General features: G+C 46.6%; 8 protein-coding genes across 8 annotated transcripts; 2 read left to right on the top strand and 6 right to left on the bottom strand.

Annotated features, from left to right (window-relative positions):
- The first annotated feature begins 115 nt into the window (after nucleotides 1-115).
- On the top strand, nucleotides 116-783 carry LOC6581210 (cuticle protein 16.5). The gene is made up of 2 exons (XM_032731193.1): nucleotides 116-215; nucleotides 283-783. The coding sequence occupies exons 1-2, from the start codon at nucleotides 204-206 to the stop codon at nucleotides 664-666; spliced, it is 396 nt and encodes a 131-aa protein (XP_032587084.1). The 5' UTR covers nucleotides 116-203; the 3' UTR covers nucleotides 667-783.
- An 84-nt stretch (nucleotides 784-867) lies between these two features.
- Nucleotides 868-1,264, bottom strand: LOC6581209 (keratin-associated protein 21-1). The gene has a single exon (XM_002006917.2). It carries the CDS (start codon nucleotides 1,246-1,248, stop codon nucleotides 868-870), a length of 381 nt encoding a protein of 126 aa, XP_002006953.2. The 5' UTR covers nucleotides 1,249-1,264.
- Nucleotides 1,265-2,974: 1,710 nt separating this feature from the next.
- Nucleotides 2,975-3,352, top strand: LOC6581208. The gene has a single exon (XM_002006916.3). The coding sequence runs from the start codon at nucleotides 3,037-3,039 to the stop codon at nucleotides 3,304-3,306; it is 270 nt and encodes an 89-aa protein (XP_002006952.1). The 5' UTR covers nucleotides 2,975-3,036; the 3' UTR covers nucleotides 3,307-3,352.
- LOC6581207 (cuticle protein 16.5) lies at nucleotides 3,330-4,028 on the bottom strand. Its single transcript, XM_002006915.4, has 2 exons — nucleotides 3,972-4,028; nucleotides 3,330-3,911 (listed from the first exon to the last, which is right to left on the bottom strand). Exons 1-2 carry the CDS (start codon nucleotides 3,987-3,989, stop codon nucleotides 3,444-3,446), a joined length of 486 nt encoding a protein of 161 aa, XP_002006951.1. The 5' UTR covers nucleotides 3,990-4,028; the 3' UTR covers nucleotides 3,330-3,443.
- Nucleotides 4,029-5,140: 1,112 nt separating this feature from the next.
- LOC6581206 (actin cytoskeleton-regulatory complex protein PAN1) lies at nucleotides 5,141-5,840 on the bottom strand. Its single transcript, XM_002006914.3, has 2 exons — nucleotides 5,823-5,840; nucleotides 5,141-5,755 (listed from the first exon to the last, which is right to left on the bottom strand). The coding sequence occupies exons 1-2, from the start codon at nucleotides 5,838-5,840 to the stop codon at nucleotides 5,141-5,143; spliced, it is 633 nt and encodes a 210-aa protein (XP_002006950.1).
- A 748-nt stretch (nucleotides 5,841-6,588) lies between these two features.
- LOC6581205 (cuticle protein 38) lies at nucleotides 6,589-7,200 on the bottom strand. Its single transcript, XM_002006913.3, has 2 exons — nucleotides 7,112-7,200; nucleotides 6,589-7,049 (listed from the first exon to the last, which is right to left on the bottom strand). The coding sequence occupies exons 1-2, from the start codon at nucleotides 7,121-7,123 to the stop codon at nucleotides 6,627-6,629; spliced, it is 435 nt and encodes a 144-aa protein (XP_002006949.1). The 5' UTR covers nucleotides 7,124-7,200; the 3' UTR covers nucleotides 6,589-6,626.
- A 2,548-nt stretch (nucleotides 7,201-9,748) lies between these two features.
- LOC6581204 lies at nucleotides 9,749-10,788 on the bottom strand. Its single transcript, XM_032731718.2, has 2 exons — nucleotides 10,636-10,788; nucleotides 9,749-10,556 (listed from the first exon to the last, which is right to left on the bottom strand). The coding sequence occupies exons 1-2, from the start codon at nucleotides 10,645-10,647 to the stop codon at nucleotides 10,062-10,064; spliced, it is 507 nt and encodes a 168-aa protein (XP_032587609.1). The 5' UTR covers nucleotides 10,648-10,788; the 3' UTR covers nucleotides 9,749-10,061.
- A 1,895-nt stretch (nucleotides 10,789-12,683) lies between these two features.
- LOC122757535 (extensin) lies at nucleotides 12,684-14,692 on the bottom strand. The gene is made up of 2 exons (XM_044009877.1): nucleotides 14,618-14,692; nucleotides 12,684-14,162 (listed from the first exon to the last, which is right to left on the bottom strand). Exons 1-2 carry the CDS (start codon nucleotides 14,627-14,629, stop codon nucleotides 13,536-13,538), a joined length of 639 nt encoding a protein of 212 aa, XP_043865812.1. The 5' UTR covers nucleotides 14,630-14,692; the 3' UTR covers nucleotides 12,684-13,535.
- Nucleotides 14,693-16,504: the final 1,812 nt, after the last annotated feature.

The raw sequence follows: 16,504 nt of genomic DNA, 5'->3' as shown, positions 1-16,504 counted from the left end.
TCGTGCTGCAACCACGAGCTGCACTTTGCATGCGCACACGAAGTCTCGCAGCCTCCAACAAAAGTAAAAGTTCAGTTCTCGTTATAAAGATTTGAATTTGGTTTTTGGGCCCGACGCGAATTCGGCTATAAAAGCATTTGAGCCCAGTTAGCAGGCATTATTAAGCGTCGTGTTCTCGCCTCGTCTAAAACTCCATTTGCAACATGTTCAAATATGTAAGTCCTCACATTGGCCCCAGCCAAGCCTCAGTCGAGTCTAAGTCTGCTCTGGCCCATCTTCCAGATCCTGGTCGCCTTCTGCTGCTGCTTGGCCAGCGCTGCTGCTGCTCCTGGCTACTTGGGTGGCTTGGCTGCAGCTCCGGCTCTGTCGTTGGCCGCTGCCCCGGCCATCTCCTATGGCCATGCCCTGGCCGCACCGTCGATCACCTCGTATGGACTGGGCCCCAGGATTAGCCTTGCTGCGCCTGCTCTGGCTCGTGCTCCCGTGCTGTCTTCCTATGGCTTGGCTCCCAGGATTAGCTATGCTTCGCCAGCTCTGGCCCATGGACCAATTGGCCTGTCTGCCGCACCACTCGGCCTGGCTTCGCCACTCGGCCTGGCCTCGCCCCTCGGACTTGGCTACAGATCGTATGCTTCTCCTGCCCTGAGCCTGGGCCATGGCTGGTAGAGATTGCCACCTGGAGATCGAGGATCCCTATTGCTTTTCATTTCGTATGCACACAAAATTTCTGACAGCAAGTGAATTTGAGTTTTGAATTAAACACACATTTCGTATTGATCAAGATTGACTCTGAGCTTTATTGGACTCCGATTGGATTACAACTGTTAAGAATTTGAATTTGAAGTCTCTCACGCGCTCTGCCTGTGCTCACCAGCCGTAGCCATGGCCATAGCCCAGACCCAGGCCCAAGCCCAGACCCAGTCCATGTCCGTAGAGTCCGTGACCGTAGCCGCCCAGATAGCCGGGGCCCAGGCCGTAGCCATAGCCGCCCAGATAGCTCTTGCCGATGATGGTCTTCGTGACGATGGGCGCTGCAATGGTCTTGACGATGGGTGCATGGTAGCCCAGGCCCAGTCCCAAGCCCAAGCCACCATAGTGACCGCCGAGACCCAGGCCCAGACCCAGCCCCAAGCCGCCATAGCCCAAGTAGTCGTGGCCAAGACTGGGCGCAGGAGCAGGAGCTGGCGCCGGAGCCGGTGCTGGTGCCGGAGCTGGCTCTGGCGCTGGGGCAGCCAGGCAGCCGCTCATGCACAGCGCTGCCAGCAGTAAAAGCTGGCGAGGATTAGGATGCAGATTAGTATTTGGCTAGGACTCTACTTAATGCTTCCACTTACTCCTTTGTGCATTTTGCTATGAACTAGTTAAGTGCCACGTGATTTACTCCAAAAGCTGTGTGCCGCTTGTGCTGCTGCAGCTGCTCGCTGCGTGGCTCTTTTATATGTTGCAGGAACCGGCGGCTGCACTCGGCTGCCACCAAAATTGGGCCGTCGATGATCTAATGGGCGCTGCATTTGGCCACCATTGGCCGGCTGCTTCAGTTAATCTACTTTGTCAGTTTGCGTGCCTTTATTTTAGTTCAGTTTCTGTTTTTTTTTTTTTTCTTCTTTTTTATTTTGGTCACAGACATTTCACTCGTTTCGCGCTTTGCTCATACGCAATGTGGTCCGGCATGCATTGGGTAAGTGTTTAATTTGCAACATGCCAGCAGGCGACAAAGTTTTGGGCGTGGCTGCAACTGCCTTTCGTGCAACGGTTTCCTGCTGCCACTTTGTGGCAAGAATCGTTTGATCGCAGCTTAAGTAAGGCCAAAACAAATACGAAAACCCACTGCGAAATAAGGTCAATGAGCTCTCAATATACAAATGTTTGTGTGCCGCCCGTGTGACGCAATAATTTATGTATAAAGAGCAGATCAACAAAGAGATCTGTAATCAATTCTCCGATGCCCGAAGTGTCGATCGCAAACAGATTGGGCAACCAGCAACACATTTAAGACAATAAACCCCAAACAAGACAATGGCTAACTAAAAAGCCATTTACTAAATGCCACCAACTAAAACTGAAGACGACGAGGCTTTGGTTTAACGACTAAGAGATGCGCTGTAAATGAAGCTGAGATTTGCAAACTTGATTTGAGAATCAAATGCAGAAAGTATGTAAATATATATACATGGGGCTTTCCACTACTTCTTGTGCCTCTCATATTTCACTTCAGAGAATCATTCTACCCTGAATTCCAGTTCTCAATTTATGCAGGGCATAAAAAGATCTGCTTATGTAAGTAGATTATTCATGTTAGTCGAGAATATACAGAAGTTTACATATATTAAATTTAATTATATTTACGACCTATGGCACTTCCACTCAATCCAGGGAATTTCTTGCTATAGCTAGACATCTAGCTATATCAGTGATTCCAAATAGATCAGTCGTCAGCTTTTTTAGTAATTTCTCTTAAATTCTTCACTAAAATTTTCGCTTCTGTGCCACACTTGTCCGTGGTTTATGAGATTTAGTTAAACAAACACTTTTACTGCTTTCTGTGGCAACTTCTGCAACTCTATAAACAGTGTCTAGCTTTATAGGTTCGATAATGCTGCTTTACGACTGTGATACCCGCTCTTAGGCTAGTTTCTGAATGTTTAGGGTATACCATAACATTAAAGAAATGAAGATAAAACACACAAAACTAAAATTACATTCATAAGCTCCACAAAAGAGTCACTGACACTTGGATAAACCACAACAGCCCGAGCAAGCGATCCGCGACGTGTTTAAACTTGAACTTGAAAACGAGTTTTCGGAATGCGTGTGAGTGGAGTTTATATCGGAGACTGTCAGTGGCTGGAACTATGAGTGTTGCAACTGGTTGCCCATCCGAGCCGAGATGCAGCCAGAACCTGTTCTGAAGAAGCCACCAGCTGAATCTCTAACTGTACATGGAGGCAGGCCCCAAGCAGTTAGCGGTTGAGTCAGCGGCCAGCGCTTAGTCGCACTGCAGTCAGAAAGTGGAACACATCGCCCAGAGCTCTCAGAATGCGTGGCTGCGCATTCACCTACACGATTCTCCTGCTGCTGGCGCTGCAGGAAGCCCGAGCTGCCACACTCGTCTATCATCAGCCCACGGCCGTGATTTATCACCAACCGGCCACTGGGGTGCCGCAGCAGCATCCGGGCTACACCATTGTCGCACCACTCACAAAGATCGCACACGTCACCTACGACTCGGTGCCCGTCTCCCACACGCCCTTCGAGCATGTGCCGCTCTTCCAGCGCATCGGGCACGTGAAGAACGTGCGGCTCTAGGACTTGGCTTAAGGCAGTTGAAATAAATTGATATACAAATATTTATTCGCCAAGCATTGTGCTTACTGCTGTGTGTGTTTTGGTCTAGGGGTGTGTGTGGGTGGCTAAATCTAAGCTAGGATGGGGTGGCACTCTATCTAGATGAAGTAGGGAGCGGGTGCTGGGAATCTGGGTGCGGCGAAGGGAAACGCAGCTGGCAGCCCAAAGCGAGCGGGCGCGGCAAAGCCGATGGGAGCACCCAGAGGAGCACCCAGAGGAGCAGCCAGTGGAGCGGCCAGAGGAGCAGGTGCGAGGGCAGGTGCGGCAAAGGCAGGCGCCGGGGCCAGAGCAGGAGCAGCAAAGGCAGGCGCTGGGGCCAGAGCAGGAGCAGCAAATGCAACTTTGGGTGGTGCAGCGAAAGCCACTGGAGCTGGCGCTGGAGCAGCCAGAGCCACGGGCGCAACAGGTGCTGGTGCTACAGGGTAGGCAACGGCGTGGTTAATCCGATGGGCATTGAAGCTGGAGGCATAGGGCGCCACGATGCCAGCGGCAGCGAGTGGTGCAGGTGCAGCGGCAAGGGGCAGCAGACCCGCCTGGGCGCCAGCCACGCAGGCGAGAGCAACGAGCTGTTGGGTGGAGCAGAGCGTAAATCCAAGTCCTTCGATCAGGAGCTGTGCTTGACTTACCATAATCTTGGCGAACATTTTGTTTGGGTGGTGGCTGGTGGTTGGGTGGTTGGCTTGAGGGCTAACAAAGCTTTGATGTCCGATTGTCAGGTGTTGGGCGTTTTTATAATTCTGCCATCTGCCGGACTATATGGGTATATGTGGGTGGTTGTGGGGTGTGGTGGGGCATACCAAAAGCAAATCGCAAGACTTTCTACATAAGGCCGTGGTGCGAAGGGCGTTTGCTGTACTTAATAATCAATTGGCCATCTGTTACGTATTATCGACGCCCACTTTCATAATTGCACGCCAAAGTGCGACACCACCGCCACCACTGGCTAGCCCACTAACCGACATTCGGTTGAGCAAGTTTTCGTTTCATTATGGTTTTTGTTTTTGGTTTTTGCTTTTGGTTTTTATTTATTGTTTTTTGCGGCATCGATATTCACCTACTAATGAGCCACATTTATTGTACGTGACACCTAATGTGGTGTCAACTACTCAAACCACTCTCTCGCTCTCCCTTCCACACTCTCGCTCTTTCTCTTTCCCTTGCTATCGCCCTGTCCCCCAATTAATATTCAATTTCTTCACTGCAATTGTCGCATGTACAAAATGTTGTTTGGTTTTTACCTCTCTGCACCAGCGACCCCTATTGATAGCCCTCAAGCATATACCTCATGGATATACCCTACCATAGACCTCGTCTCTGTCTCCCTCTCTCTCTCTCTGCCTTCTCTCTGTTCATTGTCACTCGCTGTGCCTGGAATTCCTGATTTGGTTTGCCTGCAACATTTTGTCTGCATTTTACACTGTCGAACAGGAAATAAAATTTAATTTGAGAAATACATAAAGTGGATAGTTATGTAAAATATAGTTATTATCAATTAAATGTTAGTTTAAGTATATATAATAAGAACCCTTCTTATCTACTTAATACATCTTTTATCTCTCTTCCACCAATTCCTTTTCACATTACCTTTTCATTAACTTTTCCTCCAGTAACCATTAAAATGTTCAAAAATTTTCGTTTTTTTTTTATATTATATTTATATAAATTTATAAATACATAATTTATAATATATATGATAATTTTCTAAACGACTCAAAACGTCTTTGGTTTCGTTCAATACGAGTATTACGAATAATATCTGTATATAGACCTTTGCCCAGTCCAACTCCAACCTAGTTTAGAAGAGCGAATGATGATGATGATGATGGGCCAGCTTCAGGGGCAGAGCGCGCAGATGCGCATGTGGTGCAGCCACGAGCTTGGGAAAAACGTAGCCAATGGAGACGCGGTGGGTCGTCTTCTTGGGTCCGGGAATTGCGCGGTAGCTGTGACTGAACGGCACCGCCTCTAGCACGGGGGGGAGGAACTGCGTCACCGTGGGCAGATGCACCTCCGTGGTGGGCAGGAGAGCTGGCGCTGGCAGCAGTGGTGCAGGTGCGGGCAACAGTGGTGCAGGTGCAGGAATGGGCCAAGCTGGCGCTGGTGCGGGCGCAAGTGGTGCAGACCATAGTGGAGCTGGCGCCAATGGAGCGGGAGCAGGCCAGACTGGTGCGGGTGCAGGTGCAGGCGCAAGTGGTGCTGGCCACAGTGGTGCAGGAGCTAGTGGAGCAGGGGCCGGAGCTGGTAAATAAGTTTCCTGCAGCTGCAACGGCGCTGCATAATCCACATGATCCGGCACCACATGCTCGTGCACTGGTGCAAAGTGATCGAAATGGTTGAAGTGGCTCAAATGATCAAAGTGGTGTGACGGTTCGGCCTCCACGCAGACCAAAGCCAAGGCCAAAACGAAAGACTGAAGGAGAAGAAAAAGTTGGTTAGTCGAGGTGGTGCTGGTAGCCACTGTGGTGCACTATTCCTACCAATTTCAGCTGCCACATCTTGCTTGAGTTTTGTGTGAGTGGTGCGGTGGTGCTGTCCTTGTGCTCAGTTGCTGTTGACCGCTCGAGTCGAAGACGCAGCTATCAATGTCTGGCAATGGATCAGCTCAATTAATTTATAGCTCTCAATGCGTTTAAGCCTGGCCAAATCAGTTGGCCAGTGGCCAAATTGCACGTGCACTTCTTCACTTTCAGTTGAGCCACCGCACACTGAACCACACCCCGCCGCCACTTTATCGTCGAAAATGATTTGGTAACCACGAATCGTGACTTTGTTGTCATCGTGTTTACATTTGTTTAGAAGGCGCCTTAGTTGGGGCTCTGCTTGGCTTCTTATGGTGGTGCTGACTGACTCAAGGGGGCCAATAACTTCTTGCACCGCTCGATATTATATAAGTGGATGGCTATTTGTGTGCAGCTCGAAATGGAAAACGATTATGACATTGTGCATAAAATATTGCCGCGCTTAGATTATCGATCGAGGCGATTGAAAGTTGAACGTGAACAGAGCAATTTATGAGCCGCTCAATTGGAGGGTATAGGGCGGGTATAAGCGACTACCAGGGACTTGCATTTCATGTATTACAATATTGGGAATTCTATGAATGAATGTTTAGCTGCATAGCTGAATGAGTTTCCTGAAAGAGTTTGACTGTAAATTGAAAGCAGAGTATCTTACAGTCAGGCACATTAAATAGAAAAGTTTATGCTTGTTTTTAATTAAAAAAATTCGATTTTATTTATTGGAAATTCGCTAGGAAAACATGTTCGGTCTTGAAGACACGTCTAACCAAAAAGTGGGGCAGGAGCAGCGAAGCTGTAGGGCGCGGCATAGGGCGCGGCGTAGGGCGAGCCCAGGGTGTAGGGCGAGGCATAAGGAGCGGCCAGAGGAGCAGCGTAGGGAGAAGCAGCCAGAGGAGCAGCATAGGGAGAGGCAGCCAGTGGTGCGGCCAGTGGTGCGGCGGCATAGGCAGCTGGAATGCCGGAGACATAGCGGCTGGAGTAGGGTGGTGTCAGCTCGAACGGTGCGGTGGTGTAGGAGGACTGGGTGCCATCGTAGTTGTTGCGGATATCCACCTGGCTGCTGCCGCCAGCGGCATAGAGTGGTGCATTGGCATAGGCGACTCCAGCGGCGGCCAGTGGTGCAGCGACTGGGGCGACAACGCCTGGCTTGGCCGCGGCGCAGGCGACGAGGGCGGCAATGATGAGCTGTCGAGAAATGAAAGCGGGTTAAAAGTGGTTGAAACGCAGGAGTCGAGGCGGCGCCTTACGAATTTGAACATGTTGGCTGTGGTTGTCAGGTGGTTGGAGCACTGGACTGATAATGTCTGCTAGTGGCACTAACTGCGCTTTATATAGCCATATGGCCATATAGCCAGTGCAGTATTCTGCTCGATATTCGTGCATATTTTGGTCGCTTCTTTGTGTGGGGTGGCACGTGCCTGGCCTTTGATAGTGACACCACCAACAACTACCAGCCAGCAACCAACAGGTAGCGCACCATCATCAGTAGGAAGTCCAAATCGCAGTCGCAATCGCCGACGCATTGAGAAATTTCGCAAAAGTGCTCGCATTTGTATGCAGACGGCGGCGGCGAGTGGGTCAATTGTGTGGTTGCCAATTACCAATTGGTGGTTTCAGCGTTTTAGCCTCAATTTTCAATTTCAAACTAAGCTGGCCATAAAAACGCGTGTCGCATTAGTGCCGCACTTAACGATCGCTCGTAAAGTTTCAATTGCGCCGCCTCGCCATCGCATCCTGTGTCGACCTTGAGCCTAACCCAACAGGGCCAACAACAGGATGTGCTGTGGCCAAATCAACCACACAGCCGCTGCTGCCCTCTCTTCCGCCTCTGCCACTGATGACGCTGAAACCGGCTTGCGGACTTAATGAGCAATACGCTTGGATCTCGGCTGGTCACGTGCTAGCAGCGACGGCGTCATCAACAGCCTCGCCTCCTCTGCTCCGATATGATCTATCTCTCCCTCTCTCTCTCTCTCTCTCTTTCTCTCTCTCTATCTCTTTTCTTTCTGGGCTTCACATTGTTGCTCGAGATGAACCCAAGGCCTTGATAGATGAGCTGTTCAAGTGACCAGAGGCCAGTGCCTGATGCTACCTGCGCTTTGCGTGTGTGTGTATGTGTATGTATATAACTGTATTCACGTCTTGTATGCTCTCTGCATTTTTTATGACAGCCAACTGGGCATAAGAATGTTGTCTGAGCTTATGTGACAGTGCGTAAATCGCATTATCAAAGAGTTTTGAGTTTATTAATCCTGTCAAGCCGTTGTGATCTTCACTTCTTCCATCCACTCTTAAAAAACTTGATGTGAATAGCATATCAATGACATGGAGCAGCCTCTAAAGTGTTTCATTTTAATTTAATTATCATATAGTAATCTTCACTCTATTACAGCTATCATAATGAAATTGGTTCCAAATTGATGGAGTAGCTTAGAGAAGTTAGAGTCTTGATTGGCAACATCCGAGTAAATTTGATGTATATCTACTGTGTATATACTTATTTTTGATGATCAGCATTACTTGCCTTGCTATATATATGCTAAGGTATTTCTTATGAGAACTGAACATTTATTAAGTATTTAAGTATACAATTTTTATTTACATTCATTTATTATTACCTTTTGATTCTATGCTACCCGAATTTAGTATTTAAAGAACACAATTTATTGAGTATAATATCTTCATATATGTTCTATATGAACTCAAGTTCTACTAAAGCTATGTCAATAACACTCGGTACATAGAAAAGTAGGGGTCTGTAAAACAAATATTTTAGAAATCAACATCATTCGCATAGTGGTTACCAATTTATTCAAATAGTTTTGACTAGGCTATGTAAACATCATATTTCTTATATTTATGAAATTCAGTAAAGCATTTTTTTTTTTTTTTTTTTTTTTGACTATTAATGAAATATAAATTCAAATCAAGTTATTATATATTAAATATACATATACATGCTTTATAAAACAGCCATAGAAATTACCAATTGAAAAAAACTAAAATAAAAGGAAAACGATAAAATTGACTTTGTTTTGGCTTGCATTGTTTTGTTTCGCATTGATTTCAATTCAATTCAATGGGCATATTAGCATATTGTACGCGAGGGTATTCAGTGTTCGGCATTGCTTTCGTCACACACACTCTTGTTCCACTCAAGTTGGCCGCTCACTTGGTCGTCGTGTAAACGATTCTTGACATCGAGCTTGGATCACGAGTTCTACGAGGGGTTAGCAGTGTTGAGGTGGGTATACGGAAATTCGGAAACTCGAGAGCTTCCGCTCACTTCCTCGACGCCCAATTGCTATAGACTATATTTGAGATGGGCTTTATTTGATATTCGCATCGAGTACCGTTTGTTTTGATTGTTTTCAAATTGCATTGCTGTTATTCCAGTTATGTGAGAAAGTGGTTTCGTAACATCGGCAATCCAGATCAGAGTTCCGATCTCATATCCGCTTCTCCAGTTAGACGTTGGATTAGCAGCGCTGTGGAGTGGCAAGTGTGGATGGGGGGAGGGAGTTGGGCTTGCGGCTCGTAAATCAATGCCAAGTTTAAGGCCTTACGATCAGCTCCTCGAGCACTGAAAAAACAATTTAAGCGCTTGTATGCTAATGAGGTGCTCATCATTTTTTAATATGAGTAGCCGCACCAACGCCGCACCGCCGCACCACCGCAACACGTCGTAAACAAACATTGATCTTTGATAAGTGGCGGCTCATAGGTGAAAGGTGCGATCGACAATCAAATCGGATAAAGACGTCTTCATCTTTTTCATTGTGGTTGCGGCTGCGGCTGCGGCTGCTGCGACCTTCGACTCTTCATATGCAAATGTGCACCACCGAGAGATGAAGCGTTTTTGCAGTGGTTGGACAGACGGTATCTTTGATGGTCATGAACCTGTCATAATAAAGCAATCTCCGAGTTTAAGAGAGCTTTAAATGGCAAGTATCTTTTATTTTATTTAATAGCATTTATGTATTTCGTATATCTATCCCTAAGATGGCTCACACACACACATACGTTCGCATTCACACTCACACACTCATTCATACGCACACACACACACTCAATCAGTCACAGAGCTGGTAAGACAGTCATTTGGCTCTGTGATGAAAAGTTAATTCAACTAAAATCGATGCTTATGAAATCTATCTGATATATATGTGAATTGTTGTTGCTGTGGCTCGGTGGTGCTCAGCGCCTTTGTATTTGCGCGGTGCCGTAGGAGGTCAGCCCGGTGGTGTGCGGCACTGTGGCATAGGAGGCGCCCGCCTGGAGCGGCAAATTCGCCACATTCAACGGCATCAGGCCAAAGGGCACGGGCAGCTTCAGATTCAGCGAATTGCTATCCGAATGGGTGGCTATGGCTCGTCCCGTTGCTGCTGCTGGTGCCGGAGCAGGTGCAGGAGCCGGCGCTGTCAGTGGTGCAGCGATAGGGGCTGCATTACCACCGAAAACATAGCCCCGACTGGTGAGCACCTGTGTGAATGCCGCATGCTCCAGCGCTGGCTCTACAAACTGGCGTGCCACATGCTGCTGCGCACGCTGCGGAGCACGTGGCACTGGATAGTGATAGGCGCCCAGCTGGGGGCTAGCTGCGATGGAGTAGTCCAGGTGCGACACATCCGCTCGCACCGCACTCGAGTGCAGCGCCAGGCCGAAGAACAGAAGCAGCACCACCACAGATTTCTGAAAGAATCCGTTAGAGATTAGATCACATGTCAGACACAGCATTCACACATATACACACACACAAACACACACTCACTTTATGAGACATTTTGAGTGCCGTTAATTGGATGTTTCACTTTTATTGCACCTGAACACGGGTATTCAATAAATTTTTGAATGCGTTTCGTTTGCGGTTTCCGTTGTGGACGGGCGCAGCTTTTCGTACTGATTAAAATTTGTGCGCGAGCTGAAGATGCTTTTTATAGCTCGACTACTGAAACACGGCGAGCCACAGCTGAGCCTCAGCTGAGTTCTGCCTGAGGACAGGTGGGCAGACGAACGCGGCGACCAGTCAAACATTCGCGATGACGACTCGACCAGTCCAAGAGCCAGCACTTGGCCAAGCAAGTGAGACCTGACTGGTAGATACCCTGTAATGTGCAGTTAGGCTGAAGTAGGTGATGAGCTGGGGTATCAGTAGCTGCTTCAACTACCCTATATTAACCCCTCTGCTATATTCACGTACGATTGAGTTTTATAGTTTGTAAGGTAGAAATAGGTCTCATTATAATTATTTAGAAATAAAATATAAAGAATAAATAAATATATTGAGTAATTTTATATACCTAATCAAACATATTTACTGATTTATTATTATTATTATTATTATTAAATTACTATTATTAAATTCTAGCTCATTCCACAAATTTCACTCAATCGAGGCATACCCGCTTCCGCCATATGTTTGATCACAGGGCATGCAAACAGAAATCAAAATGCGTTTGTGCTTCTGCCGCTACCTGTTGCCTCTGCCGCTGTCGGCGTCGCTGCTGGCGGCAAAACATATTTTGACTTTCAGCTTAGCTTAGCTCTGCTGGCTCTACTTATTCATTCTGCTTCTGTTTAACCGTTTGTTGTTGTTGTTGTCCCGCTCTGGCTGCCTCTCTCGCTCGCGTTCTCTCTCGCTTGCCTGGTGCCATTGTATTTCGCTTTAGTTTGCTGGGGCATCGTTCCGCTGCACCATTGGCATTTACTGTTGTTTTTGTTGTTGCTCTGCTCTTACTGTCGTTGTTGTTGTTGTTGCCTTTTCTGTTGCTCTTCTTGTTGTTGGTTATCTTGTGACTCTGTTTATGTTTTCAGTGCTAAGTTGTTCGCATTTTGTATGAGCTGCTTTGCCATTTGTTGCTGTCGCTAGCTCAAGCTCTGCCGCTGCCGCTGCCTCTGCCTCTGCCTGGCTGTTGAGCAGCGTCTATTGATAATATTTAGTTTGCCTTGCATATAAATCAATGTTGGTCATTTCGATTGGCATCCAAACTATGCAACAGGCCACAACGATTTAGCCAGTCAGCTAGTCAGTCAGTCAGTTAGTCAGTCAGGGTCGTCGCCAAGGGGGTTATTAACTAGCGGCTAATGTCGGGTAGCTGTTAATCGATTGTTTATTATTATTCCAGCCAGAGCTGACGTTAATCGACTTAACAAGCGACTCAAAGTGTGCTTAGAATTGAAGGAAATTTGTCAAGAGGCCATCCATCGCTTTTAATGAAATAAGTTAAGAAATTCAAAAAAAGTAAGTATATATTTAATCGAGCTAACGGTGCAAATCGCGAAATATTTTAGCTTAATGAGAAGATATCTATAAAGATCTCAATATGTAGCTCGCAGTTTAATTTATAAAAGCACAGCTCAGATGCTGCCATTATATTCTTTTGCTGCCCCCTTCTGCAGGCGCGCACCTGGTCGGCGTTTAGTGCCAAACAAATGAAATAACTACAACAGTTTCGACACCTTGCCAGCATGTTGAGCATTTGAGCTGTTGTGAATTTGGGCTTATTAAACACAAAGCGACAGTCATGTGACATCAGCTACGATATGGCCAGCCAATTGGCTAGCAGCCGGGCAGCGGCTACAGCTGCTACAGCAACTGGCTAATAGGTCTTTAGATACTGCTGTTTGGGAACTCAATTAAGACGGCAACCCCGAACAACAAATTGACGGCAGCACGCCGAGACCGAAGACCCAAGCTCAAACTAAAAACAAAAAGCAAATAATCGAAAATGTAGGAATAAAGCATTTGAATGTTAACGACTGCGAGATACTTGTTCGCAGTACAAAAGTAAACCAATTTATGTATGTACATATTTTAGATAACTTATCTGAGTTGATTGTTAATGTACTCTTTGTTGGGCTTTATTTATCAAATTTGTTGGCCGTAACTCTCTACATTTTATTGACTAAATTGTTATATTTATCTTGGCTTAATGAGCACTTGTATATATTGAACAGTGGAGTGAGAGGACGCTGCGAGACAGAGGTGTGGAAGAGGGGGAAGGAACAGTGGAGTGAAATAATGAATTGGAATATTAAAGCAAACAGTGAAGGTACAGTGGAATGGAACAGTCAACTGAAGCACGCATCGATGTCTAATCTCTGATATCCATCCATTTCAGTCTATGCATTACTGTAAACCGAAATACTCTCTTCTATTGTCTGAACGAGCATTCCACAGATTCGTGGAGTGGCTGACCTCCTCCGAAATGTATTCAGTTATAATTTGTGCTAATAAAATCGTTGGCTATGTTTATGCATGGATCGAATATATGTATGTATATATATGTATACTATGTACATACATACATACATACGTATGGTTGACCCATTTGATAGATTTCGATTTGCTTAACGCTGACAGCTTCAATGGATTTCGCATTGAGGTGGGTCAATCGAACCTCAGTTGGCTACGTTAATAATGTTTTTATTTATTTACGGTATCTCTCACAGCAGGTGGTTGGCTTGCTCACACATTTTTCGGTGGTGGTGGTATTGGTCTGGCGCTATCTTAAGCACCATCCGTTGCATAATTAGACACGCTGGCGTTCTCGCCGCTGTCTCATAAATTCCGCGGAAGATGTTTGTTATCATCAAATATTAATCGTGGACTTATAAATTCTCGCTTAATTAATTGCCGTTCGATTAGCATTGAAATGAACATGATTATAGCTAAGTGGTGTGGTATGTCTGGGTCGGATGTGGCTCACCAGGCGGCGGTGTCGCACGGTAGCTCAGCCGGTGCTGGAGCGTGCGCCTCGTAGGTAACCACGGGGGGCGGGGCATGGACCGACACTCGGGTGTAGGTGGGCTGGGCGTGTGCGTGGTATGTGACTGGTGGTGGCGGCGGTGGTGGTGGGGGGGAGCATAGCGGGCCACAACGACTGCCGGCGGTGGTGGAGGTGGAGCATAACGGGCTACAATTACAGCCGGTGGTGGTGGTGGTGGCGGGGGTGCTGCATAGTGAACAACGGGCTGTGGTGCCTGGGCCACGTGCAGAACAGGCTGCTGCGGCGGTGCTGCAAATCCTGAGTAGGTGGTGGTTGTAGTGGTTACAGGTGGGCCCAACGAATACTTGATAACTGGAGCTGGCGCCGAGTAGGCGCTAATGTGTTGCGTAGCGTATTTGAAGTGTGGTGGTGGTGGGGCAGAGTATGTAACGTGTTGAGGTGGTGCAGCAGCATAAGTGAGTGTAGGTGGAGCGCTATAGACGGTATTCACGGCGACAGGCGAAGGTGGGCCATGGAAGAAGCTGGCTTGGGTGTGTGATGAGAGACAGATGAGGAAGAGCGGACCGAACTGAAAGAGAAAGGGAGAGTTCGAGTGAGGTGAAAGTGGAATGGCAAAGACGAAGACAGAAGAGGAATTATAAATTGCAGTGAGACAGTCGAAGATCGTCAATGGAACAGAGGTATTGAATATTGAAATGGAATGGTGGAATGAAACAGTGTAATGTAAAACTAAACAGCTGAATGGTATAAGAGAATGAGCCAGTGGTATGTAAATACGAAACAGTTAATCAGTGGTGTGGAGCACGCATGGAACAGTGGAACGGAACAATGGCAAAACTGAAAATGCCTTGAACCAAGCTGGGCAATCCAGGTTTATATTGAATTCATCTCCAGTTAGTTATAGCTGCGATGTGAGTCGAATAGAATATATAGTCTTTGGACTATACTGACTTATCCGATCGAAGATGCAGCTCACTTTGCAGTTTTAAGGTGTTGTAATACTGAAACACCCGAAATACTCACAATCTTCCACATTTTGAAGCACGGCAATTGACGATTTGTAGACGCGTTTATTGGTACGTTTGGACAATCAAAGACTTTCACATCAAATGAATTGTTTTCGTTGAACATCAGAGGTTTTTATACTCTTACTCTAGCGATTACGCAGTATGTGACAGAAACTCCATTACGGGAGCAGTTCACGCAGCCAAGGGCCACGTCCCATCGACAAGCGAATCGTGATGCCAAATGCACGCGGCACGTTTCGCAATCCCAATGCACTGTCTCCAAGGGGGCAACGAGGGGGTGTGGTTCAGTGGAGGCAGCTAGCGGCAGGTAGAGAGTGAGCAATAAAATTGGTTTTAGAAGTTGACTTAGGTTGTGGCAGTGACGAGGGAGTTCCAATTCCGATTCCAGTTCCGTAAGGAATTGCAGGCACGTTTCGCGGCTCATGCCACATCGACTGTGATTGATGGCCCCTGTTGCTCATAAACGCCAAAATATCAACAGAAGACCACAAGTAAGTAATGGCAAATATGGGAATGCACGACTAGAAGATACTGTGCTAAGAGGGAGTAGTAAGAGAATGCTTAAAGGGGAGAGTTATCCTGGATGTGGAAGTGTGATAAAAACACAGATAAGGTTTGAAAATTCATTAATGAACTTGAAACAGTGGCAAATCAAACTAGCTTGGAATAGTTTCTATGGAATTACCTACTGAAATAGACATGAGGGTAGTTATAGTTAATATACAGTATTAAAATAAATCTTAAATAAATAAAGAAAAATTTTTAAAATCAATTTCTGATTTATGTTAAAGATCTTGAAGCAGTTATTGATAAGAAATGATAAACTTAAACGTACAAAGGAAGTAAGGCCAAATCTTATACAACCTGCCTGAGCTCGAAAGTTATAAAAGATGAAGTCTTACATATTTCCAAACGTATGTTCTTCCTTTAGCAATATGTTCTTCCGTATCCTATATATTTCGGAGTATATATCTTCTAGACTGTTCGTCTACCGTTGCCAACAAATTGTGTAAGACTTGGCGCTTGGCTCCCTTATACATTTATTATAATGTAATTTACCCTTGTATCTTGTATCTTCTTCTTACGTTACACAACCTTGCTTAAAATATGGCATACCCGACTTCACTAATATTTCCCACATTTTACGACACAAAATATCTTTTAGTGGCCGCTTTTAAGCGCAGCGCCGCAAAGCAGTTTACGCCGAGAGACGCTAAGCGTGGCACTCGAAAGTATGCAATGAATTCAGCTCGTAAAATTGGCATCCAATTGCTTACGACTCCAATTAAATGGTTGCCAAATGCGCAACACGTGGCAGACGGCACCACCCGCCCCACCGCGCCACCGCACCACCTTCAATTGCGAAACGATGGAAAAATTGTCAGTCGAAATTAGCATAACGAAGTGTTTCCCAATCAGAAATCAATATGTTTAATGTATTCCGAGTGGGGCATTGCTTTGCCCATTTCCATTTTCCTTCCTCTCTCTTTCTCTCTCTCTGCACTTTTTCTTTTTCATTGTCTTCCTTTGTTGTTCGCCTTTGAGTGGCGCACATGCCGCCGCCTTGAAGTGCCTCTGGCAACGCAGCTGCTCCACAGTTGCCAGCAGCGGCAAAGCGCTTTAAGTTGTGGGGCACGTGGTGCGTGTGGGGCGCTCGCTGTGCGCTCCACCTGTTACGGCATCTTGTGGCACACGTTGCACGTTGTTCACGCAGCGTAAAATTCCATCACACACACTCACATTGTTTTGGCTTTTGAAGTTTGGCAATTGCCCCCACTACGTACCCCATGCATGTGTGTGCGTGTGTGAGTGTGCGTCTGCCTGGCAAATGTTGCTCATACGCCGCGTGTGCCACGCTGGCACTGAATTCACTTGAACACAC

This window comes from Drosophila mojavensis, unplaced genomic scaffold (assembly GCF_018153725.1).
Source record: "Drosophila mojavensis isolate 15081-1352.22 unplaced genomic scaffold, ASM1815372v1 contig_74, whole genome shotgun sequence".
Classification (NCBI taxonomy): Eukaryota; Metazoa; Arthropoda; class Insecta; order Diptera; family Drosophilidae; genus Drosophila; species Drosophila mojavensis.
Note: the sequence above shows the minus strand (reverse complement) of the source record. Positions and strands in the feature narration are given on the sequence as shown.

Excerpts from the sequence above, each read along its gene's own strand:
- LOC6581208 (XM_002006916.3), top strand. The coding sequence starts at position 3,037 with ATGCGTGGCTGCGCATTCACCTACACGATTCTCCTGCTGCTGGCGCTG.
- LOC6581209 (XM_002006917.2), bottom strand. The coding sequence starts at position 1,248 with ATGAGCGGCTGCCTGGCTGCCCCAGCGCCAGAGCCAGCTCCGGCACCA.